The 18,032-nt window shown below is 40.1% G+C and overlaps 2 protein-coding genes across 7 annotated transcripts in view; both read left to right on the forward strand.

Moving 5' to 3' along the window:
• Positions 1 to 1,164: 1,164 nt before the first annotated feature.
• Positions 1,165 to 5,516, forward strand: LOC110508971 (nucleolin). 2 transcript variants are annotated; one of them, XM_021589903.2, is made up of 14 exons: positions 1,165 to 1,318; positions 1,683 to 1,743; positions 1,827 to 1,928; positions 2,120 to 2,176; positions 2,298 to 2,381; positions 2,479 to 2,602; positions 2,708 to 2,844; positions 2,944 to 3,070; positions 3,173 to 3,315; positions 3,530 to 3,659; positions 3,837 to 3,973; positions 4,097 to 4,223; positions 4,308 to 4,534; positions 5,179 to 5,516. In XM_021589903.2, exons 1-14 carry the CDS (start codon positions 1,202 to 1,204, stop codon positions 5,208 to 5,210), a joined length of 1,605 nt encoding a protein of 534 aa, XP_021445578.2. In that variant the 5' UTR covers positions 1,165 to 1,201; the 3' UTR covers positions 5,211 to 5,516. The 2 variants fall into 2 exon arrangements, with proteins under 2 accessions (XP_021445578.2, XP_021445580.2); XM_021589905.2 differs by lacking the exons at positions 1,165 to 1,318; positions 1,683 to 1,743; positions 1,827 to 1,928; positions 2,120 to 2,176 and having other exon boundaries at positions 2,276 to 2,381.
• A 5,427-nt stretch (positions 5,517 to 10,943) lies between these two features.
• The window catches only part of LOC110508972 (probable cation-transporting ATPase 13A3), a 40,792-nt gene continuing 33,703 nt past the window's right edge, over positions 10,944 to 18,032 (forward strand). For 2 of the 5 annotated variants that reach the window (XR_005040205.1, XM_021589906.2), the window contains exon 1: positions 10,944 to 11,246. The gene's annotated coding sequence lies outside the window, so the exon portion shown is untranslated. The other 3 variants (XM_021589908.2, XM_021589909.2, XM_021589907.2) reach the window with 2 other exon arrangements.

An 18,032-nucleotide genomic window follows, 5' to 3' on the forward strand; every position in this document is an offset into this window, starting at 1 on the left:
CCAGCGGAGCGTTCAGATCCATGGGAAAGCCAAATATCGTTGCTCCACTGTGACCTCCAGAAGTTGGCTACAGCCGAAATTGAGTGAGACTCTTGAAAAAAGCATAAATCTGTTCGAAATTGTTTAGCAAATAAAAAGTAGGCCTTGCACTCCACATTGTTTCGTAATCCCCTAGAATTAAGAGAAACTATAGACAAAGACAAAACAACAAATATTATATAAAAGTATAAACTGTAGTAGGATGAGTCAAAGACGTAGGAGCAGTGAACAAACGATAAGGAACCGAGATCTGCACCATTTAAGTCTATTTAAATTGAAAATAGCTTATTCCATAAACTTTGAGCTAGATGTTATCTGGCTTTGAAATTCAACTCGGCTGAAAATTATGTTCAAGACCAAACCAAGGGTTCTTGTAGTAAGAGAGGCTAAAAAACCCTCTTTAGTGTAATCAGGAACTATTCTGAGAAATAAAATACAACATAATCATTTAAATAAAACGGTACCTACTATTTTAAGTGCATATGAAAACTGATCATAAAAAATTAGAATAAAAAATGTTTTACATATACATGTTCCTAAGACCTTTTTCACTTGGAAATAAGTATTAATAACTAAATAGAACAATACCCGTGTAAAGTCAGAGCAGACCTGTATGCCCTTTAAAACCGTATCTTAGTTACTCTATCCATGTTTTTTTTTTTAAACAGCTTTCAGTCTTCGTCGTAAGTTTGTAAACAAAACAAGTCTTCTGGTCATATATGAACAAAATAATAAACTGAAGTACCTGAGTATTCCGAAAAATAGTCACCTGATGCTTGTTAGGTAACCATATGCATAACCTTACATTAAGACCAAAAGGCTTATTTGAGTCAAGATATAGCTTTGTGGCTGTGCTATCTAGTGGAGACCTTAAATAACCACTGTGTAAATGACTGGTAATTGCAATCTGGAATCATTGGGACGTCCATGCCCTAAACCCTTTATTTTATTTAACTAAAAACCCTTAACCCCTACACTTACCCTAACCCAGTGTTTCCCAAACTCGGTCCTGGGGACCCCAAGGGGTGCACGGTATGTGTTTTGCCCTAGCACTACACATCTGATTCAAATGCGCAATCCATAATTGCCGTAAGGACGTTCCAAGGATCCCAAATATCCCCGTCAAAATGTCAAACCATATCCGGGCGTTAGGTCAACTTGCATGCCGGGAAAGAAAGTATTTAATCGCTGCTCCCCACATGTGAATAGTCGTGTTCGCTGTACAGCAACGTTAGCAGAAAGAAAAGAATACACAGAAAACATGGCAAAGTCAGGCAAAGTAAGAATGACATCTAAAATATACGTATTATTAAAGGCGAACTGGCTCACTGCAGTTAGTCTCACACGGCCACACGTGAAATGACATTGTTGAACGCTAGCTAATTAGCTAAGTTAACGTTAGGTAGCTATTGTTGAACTCCAACGTTACTCTGCCTAACTGTGTGTTCATGGAATGTTTAACTAGCAACTTTGTATCACAGTTTACTTGAAACATGTGTTCAACGTAATGAGTTATAATATATCTATTTCGAATGCTCAGTATCGGCCTGTTCTGTTTGATTGACGATGATTAACCAATCACCAAAGTCCACACCATGACGTGCAATGTACTGAAATGCTCATTCCCCCAAAATGTTTTATAGACAACCCAATTAAAGACCTCTAAAAAGAGAACTGGAAAGATCAGCGAAGACAATAACTCTGGTAAGTGTGCCAATGTAACTTTGGCAATAAATACAATTATAATTACATTTAATCAGCCTTTGATATAATATGATGCCTTGCAGAGGTTCAGACTGATTCTCCAGCATCAACAGAGGAAGCTGCCACTACTCCACAGGTCATCGTTTCCACAGAACCTGAAGAGAACAAGGTCAAAGATGCCCCAGGTAGCAAATGCTTTGAGGGGTGGTAAGAAGCGTAGACTGTATATCTGCGTATGACATCAAGTCCCAACATGTAGCCCAATTGGAATGGTGATAATGTTCATATGAAATTTCTTAAATACAAAACACAAAAGAAACAATATGTTTTTAAGTTCAGTAGGTATTTCCAATGTCAATGAATATTGTTTGTGTAGCTTCAGAAGCGGAACAGATGGACACAACTGCTGATGCGGAAAAGGTTCAAGTCCAGGGTGAGGTCAAAAAACAGAACGGAATTGTAACCAATATTTGCCAGATGTCACCCATTAGTTGTTTTTCATCAGGGTATCTATGGAATAGTGTTTTAATACATGTCTGCATTTCTCTCTCCTGCTGTTGCTGCAGCCCCAGTAAAGAGAAAAGCAGAAGCAGAGGATGAGACTTCTCCAGCGAAGAAAACCAAGTGCATTAATGATGGTACGATTGTGAACAGCAGTAAATATCACCACCTCTGTTTGAGCGATTGATGGTTTCAGTGTGCTAACATGCATCTTGTTTTTATTTTATTTTGAAGGTTTTTGTCTTTTTGTTGGAAGCTTGAACACATCCAAGACAGTGGAGGAAATTAATGATGCCTTGGCAAACTTCTTCACATCGCATAGTCTGTTGTTTCAGGAAATTCGAGTGGACATTACAAAGTGAGTACTTGGCATTGTTATGCACTGCATAAACTTAACCTCTACGAATGTTTGTAGATTTCTTCATGATACAGATTCTTCCCCATGTTTATGTGCATTCTATAGGAAATTTGCATATGTCGACTTTGACACAGAGGAAAACTTGACAAAAGCCCTTGAGCTGAATGGGGAGAAGATCCTGGACCGAAAGATGAGGCTAGGCAAGGCCAAGGTCAAAGACCCCACAGTAGATGACAAAAAAGGTACTAGTCTCATCTTGAGTGAGTTATCCTTGCTACTGTTATATTTGTCATTTCTAGAATTGATTGATTTCCATGTAGTGACAGTCTTTTTCCTCACAGCTAAAGATGCCAGGACCTTGTTTGTCAAGAATATCCCATTTGCAGCAACAAAGGAGGACTTGAGGAAAGTCTTTGACACGGCTGTCGAAATCAGGTTTCCTGGAGGCATTGGCACCCCAAGCAAAGGGTGAGATGCAGTGTCCATTTGATATTTACGTGAAAGGGCTAGTTATGTCTATCCCAGGATTCTGTTCTAAATACGTCTATTGCATCTATTTCGTTGTGACAGAATTGCCTACATAGAGTTCGAAACGGAGGCCACTGCTGAGAAAGTGCTGGAGGAGAAGCAGGGGATTGATGTCCAAGGCCGTGTAATCGTCATTGACTTTTTGGGAGAAAAGAGCCAACAACAAAAAATAATCAAAGCTCCAGGTAAAGATGGAAAGAAATGAGGTCAATGGGAATTTAAATTACTGTAGAAGCACAAGGTACTTGATTAGCTAGCTATATGGCTAGTCATGTTGCTCGTTAGCATCTTCAAGATTAAAGTATGTTGTAATTCAGTGATTAGTTGAGACATCTTGTTTATCATAGTTCTCTGAAAAGTGAATGAAGTTAACGTGTTCTCAAATGTTCTGTTCCATAGCTGAAGCCACACCAAATAACGAATTACTGGTGACCAACCTGGCTTACGCTGCAAAAGAGGATGCCCTGAAGGAAATCTTTCTCAAAGCAGTCAGTGTCAAGATACCACAGAGCAATGGTAAACCGAGAGGGTGAGTGAAGACGCATGTTGTTGCTGCATCTGCTTTGTTGACCTCTATTGAAAATGTTGAACGCCATCAAATTGCAAAAAAAAAATTGAATTAAATGATTAAGTATTCGTGCGATTAATTTCATGTTCTGACTGGAAATAATTAAATTGTGACAATTAGGCCTTTTTCTTTCAAAAGTCATGCCTTCATTCAGTTTGAAAGTGTGGAAGATGCCAAAGAAGCCCTGGAATCATCGTTAAACAAAAAGATTAGTGGAAGAGCCATCAGAGTAGAGTTCAGCCAGAAGAGGCCAGAAGGTGACAAAGGGAACACTGGTAAATATTACTATTAGACTTGCCCAATGAACGTCTCATAGCAGAGAATTGGTTGGCGAATCATTTGAAATAGTTTGGCTGTGTGATCATGCATACTTCTGTAATATGTGTGCTCTCTTGTAGTTCCTTCGAAGACGTTGATGGTCAGGAATCTTGCCAAGGAGACGAGTGAGGAGACTTTGAAAAGTGTCTTTGAAGGTGCCATTGAAGCTCGAGTCACCAAAGACAAGGAGACTGGCATATCTAGAGGGTATGTGGTGAAAAATGTCCCCCTTCAAATCACATTTTTACATTCAGATGCCCTTTGAATACTCACAGTTGGCCACTTCTTAAGGTTTGGCTTTGTGGACTTTGAGAGCTCAGAGGTCTGTAAGGCTGTCAAGGATGCCATGGCAGACCTACAGATTGATGGGAGCAAGGTGACCCTGGTCTATGCCAAACCCCAGGGTGAAAGAGGATCTCGTGGAGAAGGAGCGGGCTCGAACATGCGTTACGGAGAGAAACCCAGGGCTAGAGGTGGCTCTGGGGGCAGAGGTAGCGGCTCCAGGGGTGGACGAGGAGGTGAGATCATCTAGGTCAGGAATGGTTAACTGGCGGCCCACCTTTTGTAGGCCCGTAGATCAATTTCCACCAGGAGGAACTCAGCTGGGGTCTCAACTTACTGTTGAGAGTTAGTGATAGAATACACAAGGTCCAATTTGGTTGTGTGTCGGATGTTTTTCTATGATGTCAGTCTCATTCTTTTTTTAGAATGATAAATTTAGTCTAGCGGCCAGCTATCTAAACTTATGGGGGGGGGGACTATTAAAATTTCTTTCCGCACCATGGCAAAATGTCAGGAAATTAAAGATGCACTATGCAGAACTAGCAAGTATAGCGTAGAGAATCATTTTACCATCTTAAACCACTGAAATATGTTTTCCATTAGCAGAATTTTGCTTGGGGCCCACAAAAGGCTAGGGCCAACTCTTACTGCTTGTGTGGGTATGGATGTGGGTAAGCAGATACAAGCGCGCAACTGTGGCCCCTTGTGATAAGTTCAGATTTTTTGGGGGGGGGGTTGCTATAGGTTGAATTGAAGTTGCAAAACTGATGAGGACATGTCAATTGATACTTCATACTCGATGTATTCTCTTTACTCCACTTGTATCTACCAACAATTCTACCAGCGTTGTAAGATGCTTCCGTTTGTTATTGTTTTTCAGGCAGAGGTAGTGGCGGCGCAAAGAGGACTTAAATAAGAAAAGAAGTAAAGGAAGACGCTCTTTATTTTTTACAATGGACTGCTGCAACAGCTCTATTTCAACGTCTACATTTCCTGACAAGTCTGTGATGGGCACCTAACGATTAATAGAAACAAACCAATTTGTTTAGAGATATATGTGAAAGGTTTCTACCACGTTGTTCATACATAATGATGAAATGTCTGACACATTGTACATGTAACGTTTTTGTCTGTTTTACTTTAGTTTACCTTTTTAATTGTTAATTTCATGTAAAGACTTTATTGAAGACTGGGCAATTAAAAGGTCCCCAAATTTCAGATTTTCTGTTTTTTTTCTTTTTTAGGGGAGCTTGTGTTTTGTTTGAGACTAATTGTTTCTTTTAAAAAATGTATACAGTGTACAAATCATTTAGGAACACCTGCTCTTTCCATGACAGATTTCCCCTGGTAAGTCTATGACATGGAGTGTGTTTGTGTGCATTCAGAGGGTGAATGAGTAAGACCAGATTTAAAACGGGGTATGGTAGTAGGTGCCAGGCGCACTGTTTTTTGTCAAGATTTGCAACACTGCTGGGTTTTTCAAGCTCTGCAGTTTCCTGTGTGAATCAAGAATGGTCCACTGCCCAAAGGACATCCAGTCAACTTGACATCTGTGGGAAGCATTGGAGTCAACATGGGCCAGCATCCCTGTGGAATGCTTTCGGTACCTTGTAGAGTCCATGCCCTGACCAATTGAGGCGTTTCTGAGGACAAAAAGGGGGTGCTCAATATTCGGGTGTTCTGGGTGTTTTGTACACTTACTGTGTATGAAAAGTTTACTTTACCAGAATGAATGCAGACCAGAATTTAATTTGTATTCTAAACTGACATATGCTAATTATAGACTGCCTATACTGAGTGACAGTCCACTTATCAACTATCAAAAGAACAGTACTGCCATTTATGAGAAACACATTTTAGCATATTTTCCAAGAAGCTTAGCTAGAACACATTTTCAAGATATCAGCAGTTGCTTCAGTGAAAGTCTGAAGACTAGCTCGGAGCAAGCACACAACATTTGGTGAATGCACGAGCGTCTGAAGCTAAGATACAGAAATATCCATTACCGTTAAGGATATCATAATGCTGAAAAAGGATACTGACAACGAAAAGAGAGAAACCAATTGGGCTTTTAAGGACAATTATGAACATGGTTTCATTTGGAAATGACAACTTTTTTTTTGTACTGGCTCGGGTTAACTTTTCCACGAAATCACCCATATATACAGTACCAGTCAAATGTTTGGAGACACCTGCTCATTCAAGGTTAAAGAATAGTGAAGAGTTCACAACTAAATTAACACATCTGGAATAAAGTATTAAACAAAGTGTTAAATATTTTATATTTAAGATTATTCAAAGCCAACCTTTGCCTTGACAGCTTTGCACACTCTTGGCATTCTCTCAACCAGCTTCATGAGGTAGTCACCTGGAATGCAATTCAATTAACAGGTGTGCCTTGTTTAAAGTTAATTTGTAGTATTTATTTCATTAATGCGTTTGAGCCAGTCAGTTGTGTTGTGACAAGGTAGGGGTGGTATACAGAAGATGGCCCTATTTGGTAAAAGACCATGTCCATATTATAGCAAGAACAGCTGAAATAACCAAAGAGAAACGACAGTCCATCATTACTTTAAGACAGTCAATCTGGAAAATTTCATGAACTTTAATAGTTTCTTCAAGTGCAGTTGCAAAAACCATCAAGCGCTATGATGAAACTGGCTCTCATGAGGACCGCCACAGGAAAGGAAGACCCAGAGTTACTTCTGCTGCAGAGGATAAGTTCATTAGTTATCAGCCTCAGAAATTGCAGCCCAAATAAATGCTTCACAGAGTTCAAGTAACACACACATCTCAACATCAACTGTTCAGAGGAGACTGCGAGAATCAGGCCTTCATGTTTGAATTGCTGCAAAGAAACCACTGAAGGACACCAATAATAAGAAGAGACTTGCTTGGGCCAAGAAACACAACCAATGAACATTAGACTGGTGGAAATCTCTCCTTTGGTCTGATGAGTCCAAATTTGAGATTTTTGGTTCCAACCGCCGTGTCTTTGTGAGACGTAGAATAGGTTAACAGATGATCTCCGCATATGTGGTTCCCACCGGGAAGCATGGAGGAGGAGGTGTGATGGTGTGGGGAGGCATTCTTGTTGACACTGATTTATTTAGAATTCAAGGCACACTTAACCACCATGGTTCACAGCATTCTGCAGTGATACGCCATCCCATCTTGTTTGCGCTTGGTAACACTATAATTTATTTTTCAACAGGACAATGACCCAAAACACACCACATCCGGCTTCTTCACCTGTGGGATCATCTGAGACCAGCCAACCGGACAACTGATGAAACAGGAGTATTTCTCAAATCAAAGTTTATTTGTCACGTGCACTGAATAAAACAGGTGTAGTAGACCTTACAGTGAAATGCTTACTTACAAGCTCTACCCAACAGTGCAATTTTAAGTAAAAAAATTGGTATTAGGTAAACAATAGATAAGTAAAGAAATAAAAAAAATAAACAGTAAAATGACAGTGAAAATAACAGTATCGAGGCTATATACAGGTGGTACCGGTACAATGTGCAGGGGCACCGGTTAGTCTGTAATAAAGCCCTTTTGTGGGGAAAAATGTATTCTTATTTGCTGGGCCTGGCTCCCCAGTGGATGAGCATGGCTCCCCAGTGGATGGGCCTGGCTCCCCAGTGGATGGACCTGGCTCCTAAGTGGATGGGCCTGGCTCCCCTGTGGATGGGCCTGGCTCCCCAGTGGATGGGCCTGGCTCCCCTGTGGATGGGCCTGGCTCCCCGGTGGATGGGCCTGGCTCCCCTGTGGATGGGCCTGGCTCCCCAGTGGATGGGCCTGGCTCCCCTGTGGATGGGCCTGGCTCCCCTGTGGAGGGGCCTGGCTCCCCTGTGGAGGGGCCTGGCTCCCCAGTGGATGGGTCTGGCTCCCCAGTGGATGGGTCTGGCTCCCCAGTGGATGGGCCTGGCTCCCCAGTGGATGGGCCTGGCTCCCCAGTGGATGGGCCTGGCTCCCCAGTGGGTGGCTGCACATGCCCAGTCATGTGAAATCCATAGTTTAGGGCCTAAAGAATTTATTTAAATGGACTGATTTCCTTATATGAACTGTAACTCAGTAACATTGTTGAAATTGTTGCGTGTAGCATGCATGTTTTTGTTCAGTATATACTGTATATATATATATATATATATATATATATATATATATATATATATATATTACTGTAGGTTTCAGTAGGTGCCCATTTTGCTAATGTTTTCTTAGTCAAAAATGTCCAACCTGGTGTAAAATGTACGTGATGTGACCGTAATGATTGGAATATTACACACATTGTTATTTGATATCAATCGATTTTAGATCATGGTTAAATGTTGAAGAACACTGCCATCTCTTGGATAGGCATGATAGGGTAGTGTAAACCGATGGGAGAAAGATTTCAGAATGAATTGGAAAATGTTCTTATTTCACCCCCAAGAAGACAGAAAAGTCTTGCATGCAAGTAGATGTAACACATTGAGATGGATGATGCAAGCCCAGTCTTTGAGGTCTGTTTTAACCAGAGATGGTGGATGAATTAAGATGTCTTACTCAGGTTGTTTACCATTGAAAAAAAGTCTACATATATATATATATAGTTCCTTTGCTGGAGTCAATGACCAAAAGCGCCCTCTTTGGCCTCATGGGTGGAATGGTAATAATATTTTTCATAATTTCATAATTAATAGTTGTTGTTTTTTTAACTGATGCAAATCTGGTGTTTCTATGTCAAACAGTTTTGTTATATTTCAGTCTTCTGTGATGTATATAAAGTGTAATATTGGGATGCAAACTACATTTAAACTCTAAAATCTGACATGGTTCACGTTTCTTATTTTTTTTAAGCCCATAACCATGTGTGAGGTGTGTACTTTTGTTTCCAAGTAGATTTGTTTAAGACCACCAAGAATCACTCTGTGTGACCCTGATTTAGCCGACTACAGTAAAAGGTTATTAAGGGGTGACTCTCACATGGACACCAATGCATAGCAGCTGGGTCTGGTCTACCTACTTCATTGACCACGTTAACATGCACACAGTATTCCGGATAATAGCTCATATCCTGGTTAAAGCTGCAATATGTAACTTTTTGGCTGATCTGACCAAATTCACATATGTGAGTTATAGATCTGTCATTCTCATTGAAAGCAAGTCTAAAAAGCGGTAGATCTGTTCTATGTGTGCAATTTCTCTGCTTCCCGTTCTTTAGGTTTTGTATACCAGTTTCAAGCAGCTGAAAATACAATATTTTGGGTTATGGAAATTATATTTCCGCAGCAGTTTAGACGGTACAATGATTCTCCACACTGTACTTGCTTGTTTGCCACATAAACTGAAATTAGAATTTTAGCAAACAGAAAATGGCGGAGTGATTTCTGCATAGTGCACCTTTAAGGTATTTTTCGGGATAAGGTCTTTACATGCCCCTTTGATATCCCGCTCACCAGTATTCCTGTGGTACCCATGAATAAACAGAATATTCATAATTTGCCTAGGGATGGCAGATTTTTTTTTTACAGGAGGTGGGGGGAAAAAAGTTTTTAAGCTTCAGTCATATAGTTATTTTTCTGCTTATAATTTCCGACATTGGGTAGGCTATTTGTTAGTCAACTTGTCTATAATTAGATACATGCAGCATATCTTCTGTCATAACCTGGTGCTCTAGAATATTAAATAAAGCATTTGCTTACCAGAATGATGTCATAAATCCATAGAATGAATGCATAATCAACAATCTAGTTGACATTGGTAAAGTTTACTCTTTCATTTCTACTTCTCTCGTGGAGTGGCGACGCTGACAGGTTTTAAGGAAATGAAAAGCCTTGGAAATTATAGTATTTCAGTTTGTCTTGGATATATATTTTGGTTTAAAGTTAAATACTCTCAGCTTTTATGTAGCTGGAAAATAAAATCAGGGTTAGGCTACATAACAAGGTCCCTAGGCACACGTTCACATTTTCTCAAGATGGAAGAAATAAATAACATTTCTCCACTCCTGTTCCCGAGACAAAGTTGACATTTTACTGCAAGAAACACTTCATTCTACAGGAGTTAATATTATTATAGGCTACGTGTAAGGCCTAAAGTCAGTGTCCAGACTTCAGTTACTATTCCAATTGTTACCGTTTCCGTCTGAACTTCAAATGTGAGATAGCCTGCTATGCGAAACAGCCCGTGCAGACCGCGATAAACAACAGTAAACGGGATAAGACGTTTACATGCCACAGTATCCTATCTAGATAAGCATATCCCAGACATTTTATTCAGGTTTCTCAAAACCGGGGTATATGAGCTTATTCTGGTTATTGTAAATGGGATGTTCATATGCATCAACTCAAAAACAGAATACTGGTGTGCATGTAAACGTTGTCATATGGTGCTTTCAAGACAACTGGGATCTCGGAAAAAAACGAGGTAAACTCATATGATGTCAGTGATCTTCAGGTCGTGAAGTATGAGCTCTAGAAACGCCCGAGTTTTCGACTTGGAATTCCGAGTTGGATGACCGTTCAAAACGATTTGTGTCAATCGGACCACGTTTTTTTCCCGAGTTCCCAGTTGTCTTGAAAGCGACAACTGACTGTATATGAACCAGAAAAAAAATGTAATTCTCGCTTCCTCTTCCGTCTGGTTTTAACTATCCCAGGGGGGTTTGACGGCGATAGGAAAGAATAAGATAATGAGAGAAAATAGGCGTACGCAAAATGTGTCCTCACATCCTGTTTTTCACTTCCTCCTCAATGGTCGTGAATGAACCAGTTTCGGACGGTCTGTATGCGCATGGAATATACCACAGCACATTGTCAATATTGCACACGCGCCCTTTCTGTGGACACTTTACAGGCCACATAAATTGTAGAAGACATTTGTGCGCGGTGAAATTCTGAATCCGTATTTTTCCCGCAATATGAGTGATTTCTGATAGCAAGAGGCCAGAGGGTTCTGGTGAGTATTTTAAATGTTTATAAATAAATAAAAAATATCGAACATATAACAAGACCCAGCGAGATAAAAACATGTCTTACGTCATACAGCCCTGTTACAACGTTACAACTGTAGCATGTACTATGGGGGAATGTTTGAACAGATAACGTTACACTCAAACTGTCGTGCAAGGAATCCAGAAAGCTCTAACTTTTCTTGTGTGGGATATACCTGTAGTGAAGTAACCTAATGGTAAATATTTCTCTAAACTCCGTATTTACCATGCGTGGACTTTCAAATACTTTATTGAATGGGTTTTTAAAATAGATGACAATTTGTCTAGAAATTACGACGATAATGTTTATTATTTTACTTGAAACTATTTTAAATAATAGCCACAAACATAAACAATTTTGCCCCTAACAGTGACTGGTGTGTACAATAGCTAGTGAAAGTTACAGCTAGATTTAAAGTGGTTGTTATTATCTCCTACTGTAACGTAGTAGACCACCATTACTGCTGGGTCGTTCCACGAAAAGAGTGCCTTTTGCATCTCTTTGATATTTTAAGTACAAATTGTGCACCAAGCCTGTTATATTAAATGAAGTGCCCTTTATTATAGACCTCATGGATAATTCAAGAAAATATATATTTTTTATATGAATAAAGGCTTGTTCCCCCAACCCTCTGTCACTTCTAGGAAGATTTGAATCCCCAACTGTCTTCATGTTCACCATCATTGTAAAGCCCATGCTATTTTATTGCTCTGACAAAGTAATTTCTGAAGATTTATTATTCATTTCATTTCATAGTCGTTTATTTACGTCTGTCCTTCATTTTAAGGTCAACCCTGTTAGTTGAACTGAACTCTCATTTTAATATGGTGAAGCTATTCCTTCCTCTTCCCCTGAACAAGGCAGTTAACCCACTGTTCCGAGGCCATCGTTGTAAATAAGAATGTGTTCTTAACCGAGTTAAATAAAGGTAAATAAATAAAATAAAAATATACATATTGTTTTCAAAATAAAAATCTAATAGTCAAATCATAGAGTAAACACTGGTTCTACTCTTTTTGGCAATGGACTGGTGTTTTGTGGTGGAAAACTGAGTGGGTCGAGCATAAAATATCAACCCTGTAACCCATAGATTCACAGGCTAGAAATGTTTCAACAGTTTCATTTTTTTGTAAAGCCAGCATTCAATTGCCACTCCCTGTTGCACACAACAAGTTTTCATTCCCCCTGTCACAAGGGGATTTATGGCTTATTTAAGAAGAAATCATCATCCCTGTTACTTTATTTGGCACTTACTCTAGTCATTTAAAAAAAATGTACCTTATCATGTAAAGTTGAACATGGGTTCTTTATGACAGAATGTTAACAAATGTTTTTTTTTGACCAAGTTACACCAAATTGGTGGAATTACCCATCTATTACTTTAACTGGTGAAATAAAGTTGGAAGTCCATCTCTTATCAAATCAGGGTAGTAGACGTGGTTTTTGATCAGTTATCCATTGCATGTTCACATAACTTATAATAGGCAAATGCACTAAACCTTACCGGCCAAAGATCAACCTTCTTTTGTAGGCTATATACTTAGAACCCTATCCCGACCTTAAAGTTAAGGGTTGTGAAAAGTTTCCACCCTCTATAGCCATTATGGTTATTATCTGTCCCTGTTGGTCATCTATGAACGTTTGAACATCTTGAAAAGCAATCTGGACTTAATGGCCACATGTACTCAGCGGTCTAAGGCACAGCATCTCAGTGCAAGAGGCGTCACTACAGTCCCTGGTTCATATCCAGGATGTAACACATCCAGCCGTGATTGGGAGGCCCAGCGTTGTCCGGGTTTGGCCCAGGGTAGGCCGTCATTGTAAATAGGATTTTGTTCTTAAGTGACTTGCCTAGTTAAATAAAGGTTAAATAAAATGTTTAACATTTCTTTAAATTAAATCTCTACCCGGAAAAGCCCTTAGAGGGCTGACCACCCCTCGGTGCCTGGTTCCTCTTTAGGTTTCTTCCTACTGTATGTTCCTGCCAACTAGGGAGTTTTTCCTGTCCGTGTGCTTCTGCTTCTATATTGCTTGCTCTATGGGGTTTTAGGCTGGGTACAGTGCCTTGCGAAAGTATTCGGCCCCCTTGAACTTTGCGACCTTTTGCCACATTTCAGGCTTCAAACATAAAGATATAAAACTGTATTTTTTTGTGAAGAATCAACAACAAGTGGGACACAATCATGAAGTGGAACGACATTTATTGGATATTTCAAACTTTTTTAACAAATCAAAAACTGAAAAATTGGCCGTGCAAAATTATTCAGCCCCCTTAAGTTAATACTTTGTAGCGCCACCTTTTGCTGCGATTACAGCTGTAAGTCGCTTGGGGTATGTCTCTTATCAGTTTTGCACATCGAGAGACTGAAATTTTTTCCCATTCCTCCTTGCAAAACAGCTCGAGCTCAGTGAGGTTGGATGGAGAGCATTTGTGAACAGCAGTTTTCAGTTCTTTCCACAGATTCTCGATTGGATTCAGGTCTGGACTTTGACTTGGCCATTCTAACACCTGGATATGTTTATTTTTGAACCATTCCATTGTAGATTTTGCGTTATGTTTTGGATCATTGTCTTGTTGGAAGACAAATCTCCGTCCCAGTCTCAGGTCTTTTGCAGACTCCATCAGGTTTTCTTCCAGAATGGTCCTGTAGTATTTGGCTCCATCCATCTTCCCATCAATTTTAACCATCTTCCCTGTCCCTGCTGAAGAAAAGCAGGTCCAAACCATGATGCTGCCACCACCATGTTTGACAGTGGGGATGGGGTGTTCAGCTGTGTTGCTTTTACGCCAAACATAACGTTTTGCATTGTTGCCAAAAAGTTCAATTTTGGCTTCATCTGACCAGAGCACCTTCTTCCACATGTTTGGTGTGTCTCCCAGGTGGCTTGTGGCAAACTTTAAACAACACTTTTTATGGATATCTTTAAGAAATGGCTTTCTTCTTGCCACTCTTCCATAAAGGCCAGATTTGTGCAATATACGACTGATTGTTGTCCTATGGACAGAGTCTCCCACCTCAGCTGTAGATCTCTGCAGTTCATCCAGAGTGATCATGGGCCTCTTGGCTGCATCTCTGATCAGTCTTCTCCTTGTATGAGCTGAAAGTTTAGAGGGACGGCCAGGTCTTGGTAGATTTGCAGTGGTCTGATACTCCTTCCATTTCAATATTATCGCTTGCACAGTGCTCCTTGGGATGTTTAAAGCTTGGGAAATATTTTTGTATCCAAATCTGGCTTTAAACTTCTTCACAACAGTATCTCGGACCTGCCTGGTGTGTTCCTTGTTCTTCATGATGCTCTCTGCACTTTTAACGGACCTCTGAGACTATCACAGTGCAGGTGCATTTATACGGAGACTTGATTACACACAGGTGGATTGTATTTATCATAATTAGTCATTTAGGTCAACATTGGATCATTCAGAGATCCTCATTGAACTTCTGGAGAGAGTTTGCTGCACTGAAAGTAAAGGGGCTGAATAATTTTGCACGCCCAATTTTTCAGTTTTTGATTTGTTAAAAGAGTTTGAAATATCCAATAAATGTCGTTCCACTTCATGATTGTGTCCCACTTGTTGTTGATTCTTCACAAAAAAATACAGTTTTATATCTTTATGTTTGAAGCCTGAAATGTGGCAAAAGGTCGCAATGTTCAAGGGGGCCGAATACTTTCGCAAGGCACTGTATCTGTAAAGCACTTGGACTGACAATGATGGGTGTAAAAGGGGCTTTATACAATGTATTTGATAATGTTCTGACTGTGAATCGTAAATTACACAAAAATGTAGTCAGGATTCACACGGATCACCATTTAAGTGACATTTGGAGTAATTTTCTCCTTAGCTCTGCCATACAGGCTATTACTGTATTGTGATGTGTTACTGTTTGAAATAGACCGACATTGAGCACATCCAGCCTTAAAATATAGTTAAAAATGCTTCTGATACAGAATGGTCCACTATTTAAGTAGAAATGCTTAATGTGGACTAAATGAAATGACCGAACAGAAGCGTCAGATCTTGAACAAGACAAGAGGATATCACTTTTAGGCGAAGGTCACCAGCTTTTAGTAAAAGGACGAAGGTGAAAATAACTTAAGTAGTGTGTTTACATTCTTTCAAGCTTCTTCCACTGCCAAAAGCCTGCCTTTATTGTTGGTAGTTGGCGTCTGTAAAGAAGAGCTGACTAATCATCAACTAAATGTAAAGAAGCTAGGGAAAACACCCTTATCACTGTCAGAATGTTTACACCAAAAGTCTGCTCTCATTTTACATGTCCTCTTCACACCAACTATATGATTTTGTTGTTGCTATCGTGATTGGTTAAGACTGTGTTACCTCTCTCCAGCCTACTTGAACCATGTTCCCTCTGGTCTAAGGGAGTAGGGCGTCAACTTAAAACCTCTTCTTGATGGAATGCAAAATCTACAAGCTGCAACATCTTTATGAAAATCTAAGTTTATGGGTCACGTACAGCGTTTTGCAGATGTTATTGCAGGTGCAGTGAAATGCTTATCTTTCTAGCTCCGACAATGCAGCAATATATCTAGCAATACAATAACAATACACACATAATCCAAAACAACAAAAAAACTAAAGAAATAACAAGAAATGATGTCAGAGTCCGGAATATAAATATATATGTACACAACTGCTCAAAAGTTTGGGATCACTTAGACATTTCCTTGTTTTTGAAAGAAAATCATTTTTTTTTGTCCATTTTAAAATAACATCAAATTGATCAGAAATACACTATAGACATTGTTAATGTTTGAAATTACTATTGTAGCTGAAAACAGCTGATCGTTAATGTAATATCTACATAGGCATACAGAGGCCCATTATCAGCAAACATCACTCCTGTGTTCCAATGGCACGTTGTTAGCTAGTTTATCATTTTAAGGATAATTGATCGTTAGAAAATCCTTTTGCAATTATGTTAGCACAGCTGGAAACTGTTGTCCTGATTAAAGAAGCAATAAAACTGGTTGAGTATCTGGATCATCAGCATTTGTGGGTTCGATTACGGGCTCAAAATGGCCAGAAACAAAGATCTTTCTTCTGAAACTCGTTAGTCTATTCTTGTTCTAAGAAATTAAGGCTATTCCATGTGAGAAATTGCCAAGAAACTGAAGATCTGGTAAAACGCTGTGTACTACTTCCTTCACAGAACAGTGCAAACTGTCTCTAACCAGAATAGAAGGAGGAGTGGGAGGCCCCGGTGCACAACTGAGCAAGAGGACAAGTACATTAGTGTCTAGTTTGAGAAACAGACGCCTCACAAGTCTTCAACTGGCAGCTTCATTAAATAGTACCCGCAAAACACCAGTCTCAATGTCAACAGTGAAGAGGCGACTCTGGGATGCTGGCTTTCTAGGCAGAGTTTCTCTGTCTGGTGTCTGTGTTCTTTTGCCCATCTTAATCTTTTATTTTTATTGGCCAGTCTGAGACATGGCTTTTTCTTTGCAACTCTGCCTAGAAGGCCAGCATCCTGGAGTCGCCTCTTCACTGTTGACGTTGAGCTAGTTTTTTTGTGGGTATTATTTAATGAAGCTGCCAGTTGAGGACTTGTCGTGCCCTCTTCACAAGACAGTTGTGTCAAAAGATCGAGAGTACACATAGTCCTCGTGAGCGGCGTGGCCCACGTTGGCGGCTCTGTTTTCCTCTAAACGGGCAAAGAAGGTGTTTAGCTTTCTGAGAACGAGGCGTGGGTGTCCTGAACCCATTTGTCTTTATTGACACAGACAGGGTTGAAGAGCTGACAGCCTTTCTTAATAGAGGTCTGAGATTAGTTTGTCAGTCAATAATGTTAGTTATTCAAATCCAATTTTAATGGTCACATGCACATGGTTAGCAGATGTTATTGAGAGTGTAGAGAAATGCTTATGCTTCTAGATCTGACAGTATCTAACAGTTAATATCTAACAATTCCACAACAAAACCTAATACACATAATCTAGTGAAGGAATGGGATGAGAACATATAAGTATAAAATATATGGATGAGCAGTGACCGAGCGGCTAAGATGCAATAGACAGTGAAGGATACAGTACATATGAGATGAGTAACCCTAGATATGTAAACATTCTTAAAGTGGCATTAAAGTGATTAGTGTTCCATTTATTAAAGAGGCCAATGATATCAAGTCTAGATAGGCAGCTGCTTCTCTGTGCTAGTGGTGGCTGTTTACCAATCAGATGGCCTTGACAAGCTCTCTTTCCCAGTTTTGATGCACCTGTACTGACCTCGCCTTCTGGATGGAAGCGGGGTGAACAGGTAGTGCCGTGGGTGGTTATTGTCCATGATGATCTTTTTTGCCTTCCTGTGACATCGGGTGTTGTAGGTGTCATGGAGGGCAGGTAGTTTGCCCCCGGTGATGCGTTGTGCAGATCGCACCACCCTCTGGAGAGCCTTGCGGTTGTGGGCGGTGCAGTTGTCATACAGCCTGACAGGATGCTCTCAATTGTGCACCTGTAACAGTTAGTGAGGGTTTTTGGTGGCAAGCCCAATTTTTTTCAGCCTCATGAGGTTGAAGATGCGCTCTTGCGCCTCCTTCACCACACTGTCAGTGTGCGTGGACCATTTCAGTTTGTCAGTGATATGTACACCAAGGAACTTAAAACTTTCAACCTTCTCCACTGCTGTCGCGTCGATATGGATAGGGGGGTGCTCTCTTTGCTGTTTCCTGAAGTCCACGATCATCTCGTTTGTTTTGCCTACATTGAGTGAGAGGTTATTTTCCTGAAACCACAC

Source organism: Oncorhynchus mykiss, chromosome 28 (genome assembly GCF_013265735.2).
Source record: "Oncorhynchus mykiss isolate Arlee chromosome 28, USDA_OmykA_1.1, whole genome shotgun sequence".
NCBI classification, from domain to species: domain Eukaryota; kingdom Metazoa; phylum Chordata; class Actinopteri; order Salmoniformes; family Salmonidae; genus Oncorhynchus; species Oncorhynchus mykiss.

Coding starts and splice junctions, on each gene's coding strand:
- LOC110508971 (XM_021589903.2), top strand. CDS start 1,202: ATGCCGGGAAAGAAAGTATTTAATCGCTGCTCCCCACATGTGAATAGT. Junction 3,071..3,172: donor ATTGGCACCCCAAGCAAAGG/GTGAGATGCAGT, acceptor TCGTTGTGACAG/AATTGCCTACATAGAGTTCG. Junction 4,535..5,178: donor CTCCAGGGGTGGACGAGGAG/GTGAGATCATCT, acceptor ATTGTTTTTCAG/GCAGAGGTAGTGGCGGCGCA.